Source organism: Mesoplodon bidens (assembly GCF_964165515.1).
Source record: "Mesoplodon bidens genome assembly, chromosome: 2".
Classification (NCBI taxonomy): Eukaryota; Metazoa; Chordata; class Mammalia; order Artiodactyla; family Ziphiidae; genus Mesoplodon; species Mesoplodon bidens.
This window is the reverse complement of record NC_138177.1, coordinates 19,106,609-19,122,395: the sequence shown is the minus strand read 5'-3', so window position 1 is coordinate 19,122,395 and position 15,787 is coordinate 19,106,609. Positions and strand designations below refer to the sequence as shown.

The 15,787-nt window shown below is 41.7% G+C and overlaps 1 protein-coding gene across 1 annotated transcript in view; it reads right to left on the bottom strand.

Moving 5' to 3' along the window:
- Positions 1-3,251: 3,251 nt before the first annotated feature.
- The window catches only part of MTARC2 (mitochondrial amidoxime reducing component 2), a gene marked incomplete at its 5' end in the record, with an annotated part of 37,139 nt that continues 24,603 nt past the window's right edge, over positions 3,252-15,787 (bottom strand). Inside the window, 4 exons of the mRNA XM_081224200.1 lie at positions 3,252-3,738; positions 6,438-6,576; positions 7,280-7,351; positions 7,425-7,486. Coding sequence (XP_081080326.1) covers positions 6,450-6,576; positions 7,280-7,351; positions 7,425-7,486 — 261 coding nt within the window. The 3' untranslated portion in view covers positions 3,252-3,738; positions 6,438-6,449. The remainder of the gene's footprint in view (positions 3,739-6,437; positions 6,577-7,279; positions 7,352-7,424; positions 7,487-15,787) is intronic.

Sequence of the window (15,787 nt, the reverse complement as noted above, 5' to 3'; positions counted from 1 at the left end):
GCTTCTGTGCAGCAAAGGAAACCATTAACAAAATGAAAAGGCAACCTATATAATGAGGGAAAATATTTTCAAATCATATATCTTATGAGGGGTTAATATTCAAAATATATAAAGAACACATACAACTCAACAGAAAAAAGAAAAAAAAGCCAATTTTTAAAATGGGCAGAGGAACTAAATAGACATTTTTTCGAAGAAGACATACATACAGATGCCCAACAGGTACATGAAAAGGTGCTCAACATCACTAATCATCAGGGATATGCAAATTCAAAACCACAGTGAGATATCACTTACACCTGTTAAAGTGGCTATGATTGTAAAAGCAAGAGATAAGTTTTGGGGAGAAAGTGAAGGAAAGGGAACCCTTGTGCCCTGTTGGTGAGAACATAAATTGGTCCAGCCACTTTGAGAAAAAATATGGAGTCTCCTAAAAATTGTTTAAATAGAACTACCAAATGATCCAGCAATTCCATTTCTGGGTATACATCTGAAAGAAACAAAATCACTATCGTGAAAAGACATCTACACCCCCAGGTTCACTGCAGCATTATTTACAATCACTAAGACATGTAAACAACCTAAGTGTCCATAGACTGATGAATGGAGAAAGAAGTTGTGGTGTATGTATATACAATAGGATATTATTCAATCATAAAAAAAAGGAAATCCTGCCATTTGTGACAATATGGATGGACTTCGAGTGCATTATACTAAGTGAAATATGTCAGACAGAGAAAGACAAATACAGTATGATTTCACTTATAAGTGGAATCTAAAAAACCAAGCTCATAGATACAGAGAACAGATTGGTGGTTGCCAGACATAGGGGTGGGATGTGCAAAATGGGTGAAGGTGGTCAATAAGTACAAACTTCCAGTTATAAGAAAAATAAGTCCTGGGGATGTAATGTACAGCATGGTGATCATACATAACAATACTGTATTGTATATTTAAAAATTGCTAAGATATTAGATCTTAAAAGTTCTCATCACAAGAAAAAATATTGTAACTCTATGAGGTGACGGATGTTCACTAAACTTATTGTGGTTTCATTTATACACACACATATCTTTTCATTTATATATACACATACCATTTCATTTATATGTATACATATCAAATCACTATGTTGTGCACCTTAAACTAATACAATGTTATATGTCAATTAGAAAAAGAAAACTATTTTAATAGAGGTCATTACAATAGGGCTCAACTCTGAATACAGCAAAGACAACTGGGGATCTATAGCCAAGGAGCACAGGGAGGGAGGGAGTGGCTGAAAAATTACTAAGCAGAGACATCAAAGGTAGGGATTCTCTCAAAAACTGGGCTTAGCAGGATTCTTGTTAAAACTGGGCTTGGCAGGTCTGACAAGGCTATAGCCAAGGGGGCTGCCCAGTCGAGAAGAGGGCTCAGAGGAGCTTGAGTAAGGTTTGGCCAAGGAGAGAGTTGTTCTCAGGCTCAGCTCAGCACACGGGCCAGGATGGTATAAGACCTCATCAAAATCATCCGTGCAGATAGAGGGTGTCTTACATCACAGAAGGGTCAGTTTCCAAAGAACAGTGAATCCTCTTTCTCCAGATGGCAACACACCTCAGGGCCTTTCAGTGCTGAGCAAAGATCTGTCCTTGGACATTGTTCCCCACCATAAATATTTAGACCTAAACAGAGTATATCTGTCCTACCTTTCCTCCTCCCGCCCCAGGTACGCCCTCCCTCCCCACTCCTGTGAAATCCAGGAACTGAGTTCAGAGTACAGAGGTCAGTGCTGCTTCAGCCGTTAGGGCTCTTCAGTGATCTGGCCTCTTCCAGGAATGAGCTGGAGGAAGAAGGGGCTTGCATGAATCTAACTTCCCCAGAAGAAAGGTTGACTGGTGGTGACGTGCACCATGGGGGGTGGGGGTGGAGGGGAAGCAGTGGCGGGGTGGCGGGTTGTGGGGACAGCGTGAACAGCAACACAGCACAGAACAGCCAGGACTTGAGCTCCCTGTGCTCCACAGAAAGGGCAGCTCAGGGGCACTAAATTTTGTTTACTTCTGTTTCCTTCCCTCCCTAACTTCTCTTCGGAAATTTAACAGGAAAAAAGGTGCTTCTCTACTTTAACGGTTGACTTTAAAGTGAGCATGATTTTTCAATTTCATCATTTCCAAACTTCACCCAGGGATATAGCTAAGTGAACACTTTCACCTCACAGGGTACTGGGAGTGGAGGAGAATTTCAGGCCCAGAACCCAGCAAAGGAGAGAGGAGAAGGAAGGAACAGCTGCTCTTCACAGGGCACCAGGCAGTCCCTGGGCAGTCACTGGCCATCACGCCACAGACGGGCTATCTGTGTAGCTTATGATGGCCCTACCCCACCAATACCAGGAGGTAACATCTGTGGAGTCCAACTGCATCTCTGCTAGTCTATCAGAAAGGGTAAAGAACAATGAATGACAGTGACTGAAGCTTTAATACAAAATGAGAAAAGCCCTGGAAGCAGACTCAGAAATACCAAAGAAAAAGTACAATTGAGAATCACATTTATTAATATGAAAGAAACCACAAAATTGTGAGTTCATTCATTCTCATATTACATCAGTGAGAATTCTTGTTCTAGTCATACCAAAATAGTTCAAAACTCACTGGCACCTAAAAGAATAGGTTCGTGATTCCTCCTACTCCTACTCTCAAAATTCCATTCTCTTTCAAATCCCATTCTCTTCTTTATCGTACTTCGAATTCGTACTTGGTGTATCTGTCAGTTGCAATTACCTTTACCTGGCTTAACAGAAGCATAATCAAACATAGAAGCGAAGTCTACAGAATAATTTCCATTCTCAAGTAAAACCCGATTCCATAATGGTGGGGTCAAAACCACACAAGCAAAAAGTCAACCGGACTCAATAGCAATATAAAAACCAACCAATAAGAATCCGTGTGTTAACATGTCACTAATAGGAATTTGTATGTTAACATGTAAAGGCATATCAGGAAACCTGTTGTGTCCCATGTCTCCTAAAACACAGAACGATAGGTAATAAAATATAAACATTCAAAAAAATTGTGTAGCTTTTTAGCTGATTCTTTAAACTTATTTTTTTACATTCTTTTTTTATATTATTTTCCATTATGGTTTCTCACAGGATATTGAATACAATTCCTTATGCTATACATTAAGACCTTGTTTAACCATTCTAAATGTAACAGTTGGTATCTACCAACCCCAAACTCCCAGTCCATCCCTCTCCCTCCCTGTTCCCCCTTGGAAACCATAAGTCTGTTCTCTATGTCTATGAGTCTGTTTCTGTTTTATAGATAGGTTCATTTGTGCCATATTTTAGATTCCACATATAAGTGGTATCATATGGTATTTATCTCTTTCTGACTTACTTCACTTCATATGATGATCTCTAGTTGTATCCATGTTGCTGCAAATGGCATTATTTTGTCCTTTAGACTTTCTTTATTCATCAATATTAATGTCAGGGATTGGAGTAGTGCAGTAACTACCATAACATTAATTTTATTGGCAATTGTATTTATTTTAAAAGTCTTCATTATCTAAAATCTACATATGTTCTTATTCCCAAATCACCTCTCATACTTCCCTTGCATTAACTCAGAGCATCCGTTAACTCCAAAAGGAGATTCATTTCTACGATGAAGATGGTCACAGGCTGGGTAATAAGAATTTGCCCAGGTGGTGCTGCTGTGGTCATTAAAATCCTGATCAGTGCCTCCGGGATGCCAAAACCTGAAAAAATTGTAAGAATCTCTACTTATCTGGCTGTTTCTCTTACCAGTCATAAATAATTCAAACATGCACAAACCAGCACAGCCAAATAAATAAATAAATTTTAATGACATTTTAATAGGTTGGAAGACTATGAAAGTGCTTATGATACCTAGTTTGTAATTCATAGATACATATTCATAAGCTCATAGTTCATAGATATACATATATATGTGTGTGTACGTATATCATATGCTATGTGGGCAGGGAATGTTGCCTGCCCTTCCAGTAAATGAAAAATGTTGCCCACCATTCTGGTTCTACGAGCATCAAGCCATCAGCAACTGCAGAAGCCCAAGGAAGGTGTGCCCTGGGGAGAATTCAGGATGGAGAAAAACAGAAAGGGTTCCGTGCTTTGAATACTGGCCCTAGATCATTAAGGTGCATAGCTAAGGAATAATTTCAATGAGCCCAGACTCTTGCACCTTCCCATAGGCAGAAAAGCACTAAAATCATTAACTTGAGATGTCTACTCTTTGTGATTAGCAGTCATCTTTTGAAGTTCGACTACATTTTTTTTTTCCCAGCAAAAAACTCATATATATCCTGGCTTCTCCCTTATCTCTTCAGAGTAGTTCCTCAGAGCTAGCTCAGAGGCTGTCTCCCAGGCTATATCCTCAGTAAAATCCCCCAATAAGACTTAACTCACAACTTTTAGGTTGTGTATTTTTCTTCAGTCGACAGATACATATTTGTATATATATAAATTACATATAACATATATCTGCATTATATATAATATATAATCATACAGATCATGATATAATATAGATCATGGCTACCTTAAACAGACAGAAAACAAACCAAAATAAAATTTACAAATGGTAACAATGGGTGATTTTTTCTTCTACATTTCTGGTGTCTTCTAAATTTGCTGTGATTAACATGAATTGCATTTATAATGGAACAGATAAACTTTTGTATAATTATATTTTAAATGGATTTTTTTTTTTTTTTTTTTTTTTTTGTGGTACGCAGGCCTCTCACTGTTGTGGCCTCTCCCGTTGCGGAGCACAGGCTCCGGACGCACAGGCTCAGCGGCCATGGCTCACGGGCCTAGTTGCTCCGCGGCATGTGGGATCCTCCCGGACCGGGGCACGAACCCGTGTCCCCTGCATCAGCAGGCGGACTCTCAACCACTGCACCACCAGTGAAGCCCACGTTGTTATTTTTAAAGCCCAACAGAAATGCCCAGCAGAGAGGAAACCTCTCGGTGTCCTGGGGGGCGGGCAGCAGGGATGACCACGTTCCCCGGATGGGACTCTGAAGGGCTGGCACTCAGGACACTCATGGAGTAGAAGAATGTCCAGAGCGGAGAAGCAGGAGAAGCAGGACAGAGCCATCGGGAAGCGCTCAGGGTTTGGCAGGGGAGTGGTGATTAAAAAAAAGCTGAAAAGTGATAAAAAACAAAAAAGCTGAAAAGGAGCTTAGGACCAAAGGGCAAACAGCACCCACGTCATGCTGAGCATCTGGGCACGCCACACTGCCTCTCCACGCCCATGACCTCCACCCCATTTAAATCATATGCTGTCACCCCTTCCTGGCCTTTCCCCTCCCCTCTCACCTGCCTCCTGTCCACTCCACACGTGGCTCTCAGGACGATCTTCCAAACGCACCGTTTTGATCATGATTTGGACTTACACAGTTTCCACAACGACCTCTACCAGCAAACTAACTTTCAAGAACCTATAATAGGCTTCAAGCCTCCTCTTGGTCAGCTGACCTATCTGAGCCTTTGTTTCTTGCCCGTGAAAATGCTGATTATCCCATCTATCTCACAGAGACCCTAGAAGGACTACAAAAGGTAACACATTATCTTAGGCTTTCTAACACAAGGGCTCTGGGAGCTAAGATGATTGGAAACGGCTGAATGTGAGTGAAACACGGGTGTTCCTCACCTCTGTCCACTGCAACACAACAGGATCTGATTTTGAGGAGGTCTGAGACTGAGCAATACAGAGGACCCCTAACTGTTAAGGTACTTCAGAGGCCATTGGGTCCTTCAAATGCAGACAACAGGGGCTTCCCTGGTGGCGCAGTGGTTGAGAGTCCGCCTGCCGATGCAGGGGACACGGGTTCATGCCCCGGTCTGGGAAGATCCCACATGCCGCAGAGCGGCTGGGCGCGTGAGCCATGGCTGCTGAGCCTGTGCGTCCGGAGCCTGTGCTCCACAACGGGAGAGGCCACAACAGTGAGAGGTCTGTGTACCACAAAAAATAATAATAATAATAATACATTTGATAACAAGCATTTGATTTAACAATTTCCCCCAAGTTGACTTTGAATAGTCTATACATATCCCCTTCACTTTTCTATCACACACACAAAAAATAAATACAGAACTCTCCAGAACTGCTCACCTTCACTTTCTTATTCCTTCATGATATTCCCTAATGAACTGGGACCCAAACCTGTCTTTCTGCTGGGGCTCCTGCATCCACATTTTATAACTGGATGGGAAAGGGAGGTGGAGGAGGCTGCAAGAATGCCGATTGCTGCGGGGAATAAAAATAAGGGGCATTTTCCAGCTCCAAAGATCAGAACACAAACTGCTCATTCTCCCAAGAGTTAAAGCAGCAAAACATAAAAACATCTCAACACAAGAAAGTGTGGCCATGGCGTCAAGGCACTGCATTCCAGAAGCAAAGATTGCCCTTTACCTAGTGAATCTGTCACTGTACCATCTGGTACACGGGGTCACCAACTTTCAGGCTTCCAATTTTTTCCACCGAATAATAGATCCCAAAAAGTGGGGATGACTGGTAAATGGGCTTCTCGGAAGGATCACACAGCCGGTAGCTGAAAGAAGCAAAAATTCACCCTTAGGCACACAGAGGAAGTAACCTAAGTGCTCTCAGTGGAATTCAAGTGTTCATTCTCAGGTTCCCTATAAATAAGCAGCAAGCCTTTTCTAAAATGTGGACAGAGAAGTCTTGGCAATTAGTCAAACTGCAAATAATTCTGGTTTTTCTAGAAGTATCCTGAGAGTCTAAACAGTTTTTCTATGGCTTCGTTTTGAGCCCAAAAGAAGAAACTTGTACGTGTTACTTAAAATAAATACTCTATTTGCATGTGTACTTCCAGCTTCACAACTCATGGAAATAAATGCCCGTACAATCTCAAAATGGACCTGCCCTGAACTCCAGGCTTCCTCAACAATTCTCATATTCTTGACATTGATTCTATCAAATAAATGTGAGTTGCAACAAAAAGAAAATGACTCGAGGTCTTAATTTGGAAATACACATGTAAAGGTTATTAAAAATTGATGTGAGAGAGACGAAAATTTCCAAATGTAGGATTATACAATTAAAAATTTGTCCAAAGCACTCGAAGATCCATCTAGAAAAAAAAAGAGAAAGCCACAAGTACTCACATACATTAAACAACAGACACAAAACAAGCAGAGAGCAGAAAGGTGCCCAGACAGAGCACCTAGAACCACAAGCGGTTCAAAGGATGAGGATAATATAAAAATACACTGGACACGTGGATGTTTTACCTTTTCAGAGTTTCCAGCGGCTCCTTCCTGTTGATCACTCCGGTATCTGGGTCCACCGTGGTCATAATGCACCTGTCACACAATAACAAAAGGTTAGGGGACAGTTAAGAACCGATGAGCATGCCATGCCCCAGAGAGTCCTTACCTGGGACAAGCCAAAACCTTTTTCATTTCTACGTCGCCAATGAAGAGTTCACCCCAAGTGTCCTAGGAGAAAAGGAAAAGGCATTTTTCGAATTAAGACTTCATCAGTCTTTATAGCAGTTTATTCTTTGGCTGGTCCTATGAAGCTAGCAGAAGAAAGCAGTGCAAGGAGATGCCACGAAGTATTCCCCCAAAAGGACTCAAATGGAGGCAGTGTGCTGGTGAGTCCAGGATCCAGCTCTTGACTTGGTCTCAGAAGCCTGCCCCTTTCAGCACAGCAAAAATAGATCTTCTCTAGGGGGTAGTTTGCCACGAGGACTGTAAACAACTCCAGATCAAGTTAATGATAGATAATGAGAAGCGGAAACCTTGCAAGACTGCCCACCCTTTCCTTTTGCTAAGCTACAATGGAAGCCAAGTTACAATCTGATGGTTCTTTGATGAGTGGGACATGACCCAAGAAGAATCAGTTCTGAGACTCATCCATCCAACACCTCCACCTCCGCAGAGTGGCAGCCTGCCCCCGGCTCTGGCCAGTCACGGCCGCCGGCCCTGCTTTGCTTTCCCACCCTTGAACCGTGGTTATGTCCTGCCAACGTCTGCCTCAGGGCTTCCATCAAACCTCACAACTTTGAGGGAGGTACTATTTTGGTCCCATTTTTACACAAAGATAAGGAGGCAAAGAGAGATTAAAAAGTTTTCTCAGGGTTGCAGCAGTTAGGTTTGAAAACCTTTCTGATTCTGAAGCAGGACTTTTAACCATCCAGCTTCTAACTACACCCATCTATATATCTATCTACACACACACATACAAACATATATACACACATATATGGAGGTTATACAGCTTACATTATATATACATATACATATTCATATACACACACATATACACATATATATATGAGGAGGGTATGTTACAGGTCTCTCTTGCTAACAGGAAAGCCATCTATCTGCAAAGCTTGAATTTCACAGGACAATCCTTTGTCCAGGCCGCCGGAGGAGAGGCGGGAGGCATCGGGGCTTCACTGGGGCTTCACTCCAGGCTCCATAAACCAACAGTACTTATAGCTAGATGCAAAAAAAAAAAATGACCCTTGAAAAATTGTTTCCTGATCTCAACCCAAGTGAGGTTTTTGGAGACCATGGGTCTAACGGATTTAGTGAGAAATCAGCCTCCAAATGAGGCAATGAGGCATTTACTCCTCTCACCCGCTGGGCTCACTCCCCCAGGGACAGGAGAGGAGAGCAGTCTGTCCCTGCAGGAGGCAGGCAGAGCAGGGCGTGGGGCCTCTCATGTAACACTTCCCCCTCCACTGATGACCAGGCTCCAGTCATGCTAGGGTCCTCTTTCAGGGATACACTCACACCCCAGGGCCTATAGGGGTGATTCAGCGAAGGCACAAAAGGAAGTCCAGTATCTAACTGGGTCTTCCCAACTCAGAAATCTCCTGCGGGATATGACTGAAGTAGGGAGGTCTCTGTGAACGCCCTGGGCTCCCAACCATCATTTATGAAACTGTTTCTGTGTGGAAATAAACTCTGCGTTCCAAACAACCCGTTGAGGGGTGAACTGTGTAACCCTTGTAAAAGGCAAAGCCACATCACGTAAAATGGAATCTCTATAGCCTAGCCGGGACTTTTTACAAGCAATGTTCAAACGCAAAACTGCAAGACAGCCATGGTATCTAGCTAACCTCCTGGAGGAAGGTGGAATATGACAAGTAATAACAGCTCCTGCCTGGGGAAGTGATGGGCCTTGTGGTACCCTGGCCTGGAAGCGGCTAAAAAGGCTGGACGCACTTCGCCACACGAGGGCGCTGCGGCCACAGGAACGTGAGCCCATCAGGCAGCCCGGGCCGAACCAAGCCCCCCCTCAGCATTCCAAGTAGCCCCCCACCCCCGCCAACGTTCAATTTCTTTTTACAAGTGCTGAGCAATCGCATATTTCAAAACAACGTTATCTGTGGAACGTCGGCCTCGTGACTGTGATATAAAGCAGGAAGTCTGAAAAGTTCAGTTAGGTTTCCTAGTTTTACAAGACATTTAATCTGCTCTTAACGCTATTACACAGCTGAAGTACCCAGTTTAGAAGAACAAATTACCCGTTTTCATATGAATTGTATGAAGCCCCCCAAATGCCAGTTCTAATTACCTCCTAAAATATTAATCAGTTTATATGATAACATCACCCATCCTTGATCTGATTGTCAGCATTTTGGTGTAAAGCCTTATTTGCAGTAAAAAAAAAAAAAAAAAAAAAAATGCACTAAGCATATTAACTTAAATGAAATTATTAATTATGTTATTAGAGAAAATAATAATGCATTTTAAATTATAGAAAAAATAAATTTAAATTAAAGAATATAGGACATTAAATTTACCATTACATTCTATTAGACACCCGAGGTGTCTTCCCTAAGCACAGAAACAGCTCCAAGAGCTTACAGCTCCCCCTGCTGGTAAGCAGCCTCTCTGCAGTCTGGCAAAATCCAGGCCATTTAGAGCGAACACGGAAAAAACCATGGAGTTTTTGAGATGGAAGAAGAAAGGAAAGCAAGAAAGAAAGCAGGGAGAAAGGGGAAAGTACTATACATAAAGGGCTCAGCTCTGTGGAAGAATGCTGAGAATTTACTATTAATCTGCAGGCATTTTGTAAACACTAAATTAAGACTACATGGTTTCCTATCACAAGAAGCATCCAGGGAAAGACATAAAAGAAGGGTTTGGAGTCATTGCTGAGGAACACACAGAACAGCACAGGGGAGGATGTCTGTTTATTGGAGACCTTCACTGGAGTGCATATGGGATTGTGCCCAGCAAATCACTAAAGGTACGCCAGGAGATGAATCTCTCTGTCTCTCTCCATATGGCTATATATACATAGCTATATACATATATTTAGAGAGAGGGAATAGCTATATAGAGAGAATATTTATCCATCATTCTCTATGTATGCTATGGTTCTCTCTATATATGTTCTATGATTACATACCTATATACTTGTGGCTATACATACACATGTATACATGGATATATACATATATTTGTAGAGGGGAAATAGATATATATCTATATATTCCATTCTTTTATATATATATATATATATATATATATATATATATATATATATATATATATATATATATATATAGAGAGAGAGAGAGAGAGAGAGAGAGAGAGAGAGAGAGAGGAGAGCGCCAGGTGAGAATGTAGGCCCAGGTAAGCTCTTGAATAACCAACTAACCATAGACAGACAAGACATTTGAAAGGAAGAAGGAAAGACAGAGGGCAAAAGTCTGAGTGGGTCTGCTGTTCCGTGGTCTACAAAGGAATTCTCCTGAAGAGCACAGATCAGATCAGCAGTTCTAATCAGACTAACAGCTACAGAGCCTTTGGGCACCTATATCTCAGGCCCTGCTCGCCTACTACCACCTGAGCCCTTCCCCTCCCAAATCTCAGATACATGATCGGTGCCTTCCTTCCTCTGCTCCTGATCCGTTAATGGCTACTCCTCAGTTCATTATACTGTGTCATACATACAATTGTTAGAAGAAGTTTTAAGCTATGTTGGGATAATTCAAAGGAATGAATAAGTAAATAAACAAAATTTTTGTCTAGAAATCTTTAAGTAATTTTCCGGCTTGGTATCAACGACTGGACAAGATTACCATAGGCTCAGAAAGTCATCTACTAGAGGCTGGCTATATGCATGCAGACTTACTGTTTGGGCATTAGAAAGGAGGGTGTGAATCTACATTTATTAACGCTGAATAATGTTCAAGATGTTGCTGAGTGAAAAAAGCACACCTCGATATATATACGACATGTAGGATGATTCCATCTATGTAAAACAAATCTGTATAAATACCTGTGTGTGTATATTTATAGCAATATATTTGGAAGGCTCCTCAAGTTTAAATAGTATTATTTGCTTTTTATAATAAATTTTTTCTTTTATTTTTTCATTTTACTTTTTATACGAAGCATTATAATCCCAACAACACATTTTTAAAAATCATTTTAGTCTAGAAAGTTTCTCAGATCCTTTCTGACAACAAATACATGGTGTCTTATCCAACAGCAAAATGCAATTCTTTGACACCAACTGCCGTCCGACAATTTAACTCAATTCTGATACTAACTGCTCTGAGTTAGCACAGACCCCATGGGTTCAGGGCTCAGTCCCTCAAGACTGTCCCACTTCAGACGCCAGCTGCAAGTCCCAAGTCTCCCGTACTTCTGACCAACCAGCTATAAATCAAGGGTTCCCATGACCCCCTCTGAGGTTCCATATTTTGCTAGAAGAGCTCACAGAATTCAGGAAAGTGCTTTACTATTACCAGTTTTTTATAAAGAATACAATTCAGGAACAGTCAAATGGAAGAGATGCACAGGGCAAGGTATGGGGGAAGAGCACAAGCAGAGCTTCTGTGCCGTCCCCAAATGCACCACCCTCCCAGCACCCTGATGTGTTACCCATCAGTGAGGTCTCCAAACCCCAGCATCTAGGTGTTTTATGGTGGTCTCATTACTTAGGCATGATTGATTAAATCATTAAACTCAACCTCCAGCCCCTCTCCCCTGCCTGGAAGTCTGGGGTGTGGCTGAAAGTTCCACACTGTAATCATGTCTTGGTCTTTCTGATGACCAAGCTCCGTCCTGAAGCTATCGACCTGCCTCACCCATCCTGACGCTCACCTCATTACCATAAACTTAGGTGTGATTGAAAGGGGCTTGTTATTAACAAAAAACTTTCCTGTCACCCTTGTCAGTCAGGAAATTCCAAGGGTTTTAGGAGCTGTGCCAGGAACAGGGGACAAAGACCGAATAGATATTTCCCATTACACAGCACAGTTAAGCTATCTCAACCTAAAATCTGTTTCTCTATTTTTAAGGTACACAAGCAAAATGATATTCTTTAATGTCCTGTTTGAATCTCCCTATAAAGAAACCCCATGGCATTCTTCCTACAACGAGATCCCTGTACACACACATACCTTGCACTGTGTGCTCCTTTCTCTGCACTCCAGAGAAATATAACATGGTTATGTGACCAGTACCACAACCTTCTCCTACTGAGCCCTACATCCTGCTTCATCCTGAGACCCTTGCAGGCAGACACAGTGAGGTCACTTTGGTAATCTTAGCATCCATCTCAGAGGTTAACACCCAGGAAGCCCTCAATAAATGTTTGTTGCCAACAGGAATGTTCCAGAATCTTGGTTATGATATGAACTTGCAGGAAATGTTTCCTTAGCTGAAGTAAAACTCTACCTTGTGGTCAAACTTCCTTCACAGACTGACTAACACTGGATGCCATACACTGAGAATTACCAACTTACATGAGACGTGACTTTTCACTTACCAGATAAAGATTCACTTACCAGATAAAGTAAAGATTATAGACATCGATGCTGGCAGGAGTACAAGAAAAAGGGCATACTTCCACTGAGCTTGTGGGAATATAGATCGGTGCAGGGTTTCTGCAAAGCAATTTGGCAATGTATCTGGAGCGCCTTTAAAGTGCTGATTCAGCATTTCTGAAGAGTAAATTTAGAAATGTAGACAAAGACTGTTTTACAGAGCTGTTCATTATTCATGTAAGGGGAAATGGAAAATAGCCTAAATGCCTGATTATACAGGAATGGCTAAATAAGTTATTGCATAGTTCTGTGATGAACTAATATGGAACTATGAAAACTATGCTGATGAGGAATTTGGAAAGATAGAGATGTGTTTGCCATATACCATTAAGTGAAAATGGTGGGATTCAAAGTTATCTATACAATATCATACAAACAATATTGGAAACACAATAAAATGTTATTGCTGGCTACTTTTTGACAGTAGGAGGGTGAGGGATTTTTATTCCTTTAAATTTTTCTGTATTTTTCTAACTGTATACAGAGGATGTGGTACTTTAAAAAATTAGTTTTAAATCAGAAAAAAATTAACTGTATCTTAAAAAGATTCTTGAATGAAATCATTAAGACGTTTTCTACTTCTCTGCAGCCCTGGTTCCAGATGCCCTCAAGGCTTTCTCCTGACCCAGTGTTTGAGCAACCCTGTGCAAAGAAGCAAATCACTTCATCCTCACATCCTACAGAATTACGGGAGATACATTTCTGTTAACCTAAATGCATAATAAATGTGCCAGGAGGAATTTGCTCTTTGGAGGCACTTGGACTTGGAAAATCCAGGCAGAAGGGAAGGACTTCCCAAAGCTGGATAAAGCCAGCAAAGCTAGCTTCTGTTCCCTGGAGGGGTCACCTATTTTCAGAACACCAGTAACAGGCTACAAAAAAGGAAATAAGAGACCTTGGGATGTGGCTCTTTCTCTCTCTCTGATGTGTATTCATGGAGGGATACTTTGTGGGGCTGATGTGGCTGCTCGTGTCCCATCCACACACCAGGCTCCTCTCAGGGAGGTTAGAGCCCTGAGGATTCCACTGCTTCATGGACAGTAAGAGATCCTAGTCTCCCCTTGGGGTTCAGCTTCTGACTGAGATGCTGGAGGTCCCACACCCACCAATAGCAGACTCTGGGAGAGGCAGCCACCATCCCCGATTCCCAAAGGCAGCAGCCTGGGTTGTTATTCAGCATCTGGGTCCAGGTGTGTGAATCACAGCCTTCTGGAGGACATGGAGGGAAAGGGTTGGGTGTATGGGGGGGCGTGTCCATCTGATGACTCCTACCCGCCTCTACAATACCTTCTCTGCTTCAACATCTGTTATTCGATGGGCTCATCTCTAGGGTTGTTTTGTAAAGCATATGGCCACACCTTACTCGTCATGTTCAAATGTGTATTTCTGTGCGATCACACCTGCTCAAAGGGAATACCCATGTACTATTGTCATCGAAGGCTTTTATTTCCTCCTTGATCTGAAAAATAACATACTGAGAGGTGGGTAGGATATGATGAACAAAATTCAATGGTCAAATCCCTGCCCCTTGTTGAATTCAGTTCAACGAGATCTTACATACTCAAGGGCTTGTGCATTCAGGAACAAGAATAAATGAGAAAAAGCACAGTGAGGCATGTCTTGAGAAATAGACCTCATGAAATTGTTAGGAAGATTAAAATGTGTTTGTTAACTTACTTTTTTTTAAAAGTTGGAATATAGCATGTGCAACATTAGTGTTTGTTTTAAAAAAAAGCCAGCTAACATATATCCAGAAAAACTCTAATTAGAAAAGATACATGTACCCCAATGTTCAGAGCAGCACTATTCACAGTAGCCAAGACAAGGAAACAACCTAAGTGTCCATTGACAGATGAATGGGTAAAGAAGATGTGATACATATATGCAATGGAATATTACTCAGCCATGAAAACAAATGAAATAATTCCATCTGCAACAACATGAATGGACCTGGAGATTATCATGCTTAAGTGAAGTAAGTCAGACAGAGAAAGACAAATATCATACGATATCACTTAAATGTGGAATCTAAAATATGATACAAATGGACTTATTTACAAAACAGAAATAAACTCACAGACATAGAAAACAAACTTATGATTACCAAAGGGGAAAGGGAGGGAGGGATAAATTAGGAATTTGGGATTAACAGATTCACACCACTATGTACAAAATAGATAAACAACAGGTCCTACTGTAGAGCACAGGGGACTATATTCAATATCTTATAATAAACTATAATGGAAAAGAACATAAAAAGAATATATATATACATATATATGTGTATGACTGAATCACTTTGCTGTACACCAGAAACTAACACAACATTGTAAATCAATTATACTTCAATAAAAAAAGCCAACAAAAGAGGTCATGTCAGGGAGGGGGTCTGAGAGACCTTTGTGATAAAGTGCCTTTTTGACCACACACACACACACACACACACACACACTCACATTAACAGAGAGAAGAAAAAGGCAACAGGAATTGTACAGCTCTAGGGCTGCAAAGAACCTTTAAAATCCTTTAGTAAAACTTGCCCACTTTAAGATCAGAAAATGATGCTCAAGGGGGTTAAGGTCAAGCTCACAGAGACAGAAGGACCACGCGGCCCTCCTGGTCTCCAGCCAGGAGTCAGACATATCTGATTATCACCTTGCTCCCAAGGAAAACCTCAGGCCAGAGGGTCTCTGCCCTAGCTCAAGCCAGAGTCACCAGGGGGCTTTAAAAAGCTCCTCTGCCCAGACTGCAACTGGAACCCGGGATGGGGATTGTTCCAGTGTGGGAACCACAGCCCAACCTGATCTCTACGCATTCCCTCCCACTCTAAGTCCACTTGTCTTCCTGCCGCAGGCTTTCAGGGGTGGTGCATGTACTGCGTGGAGGCAGTGATGGAAAGGGCTCTGTGAGGCTGTACAGAAAGAAGCCCAAAGAAGCG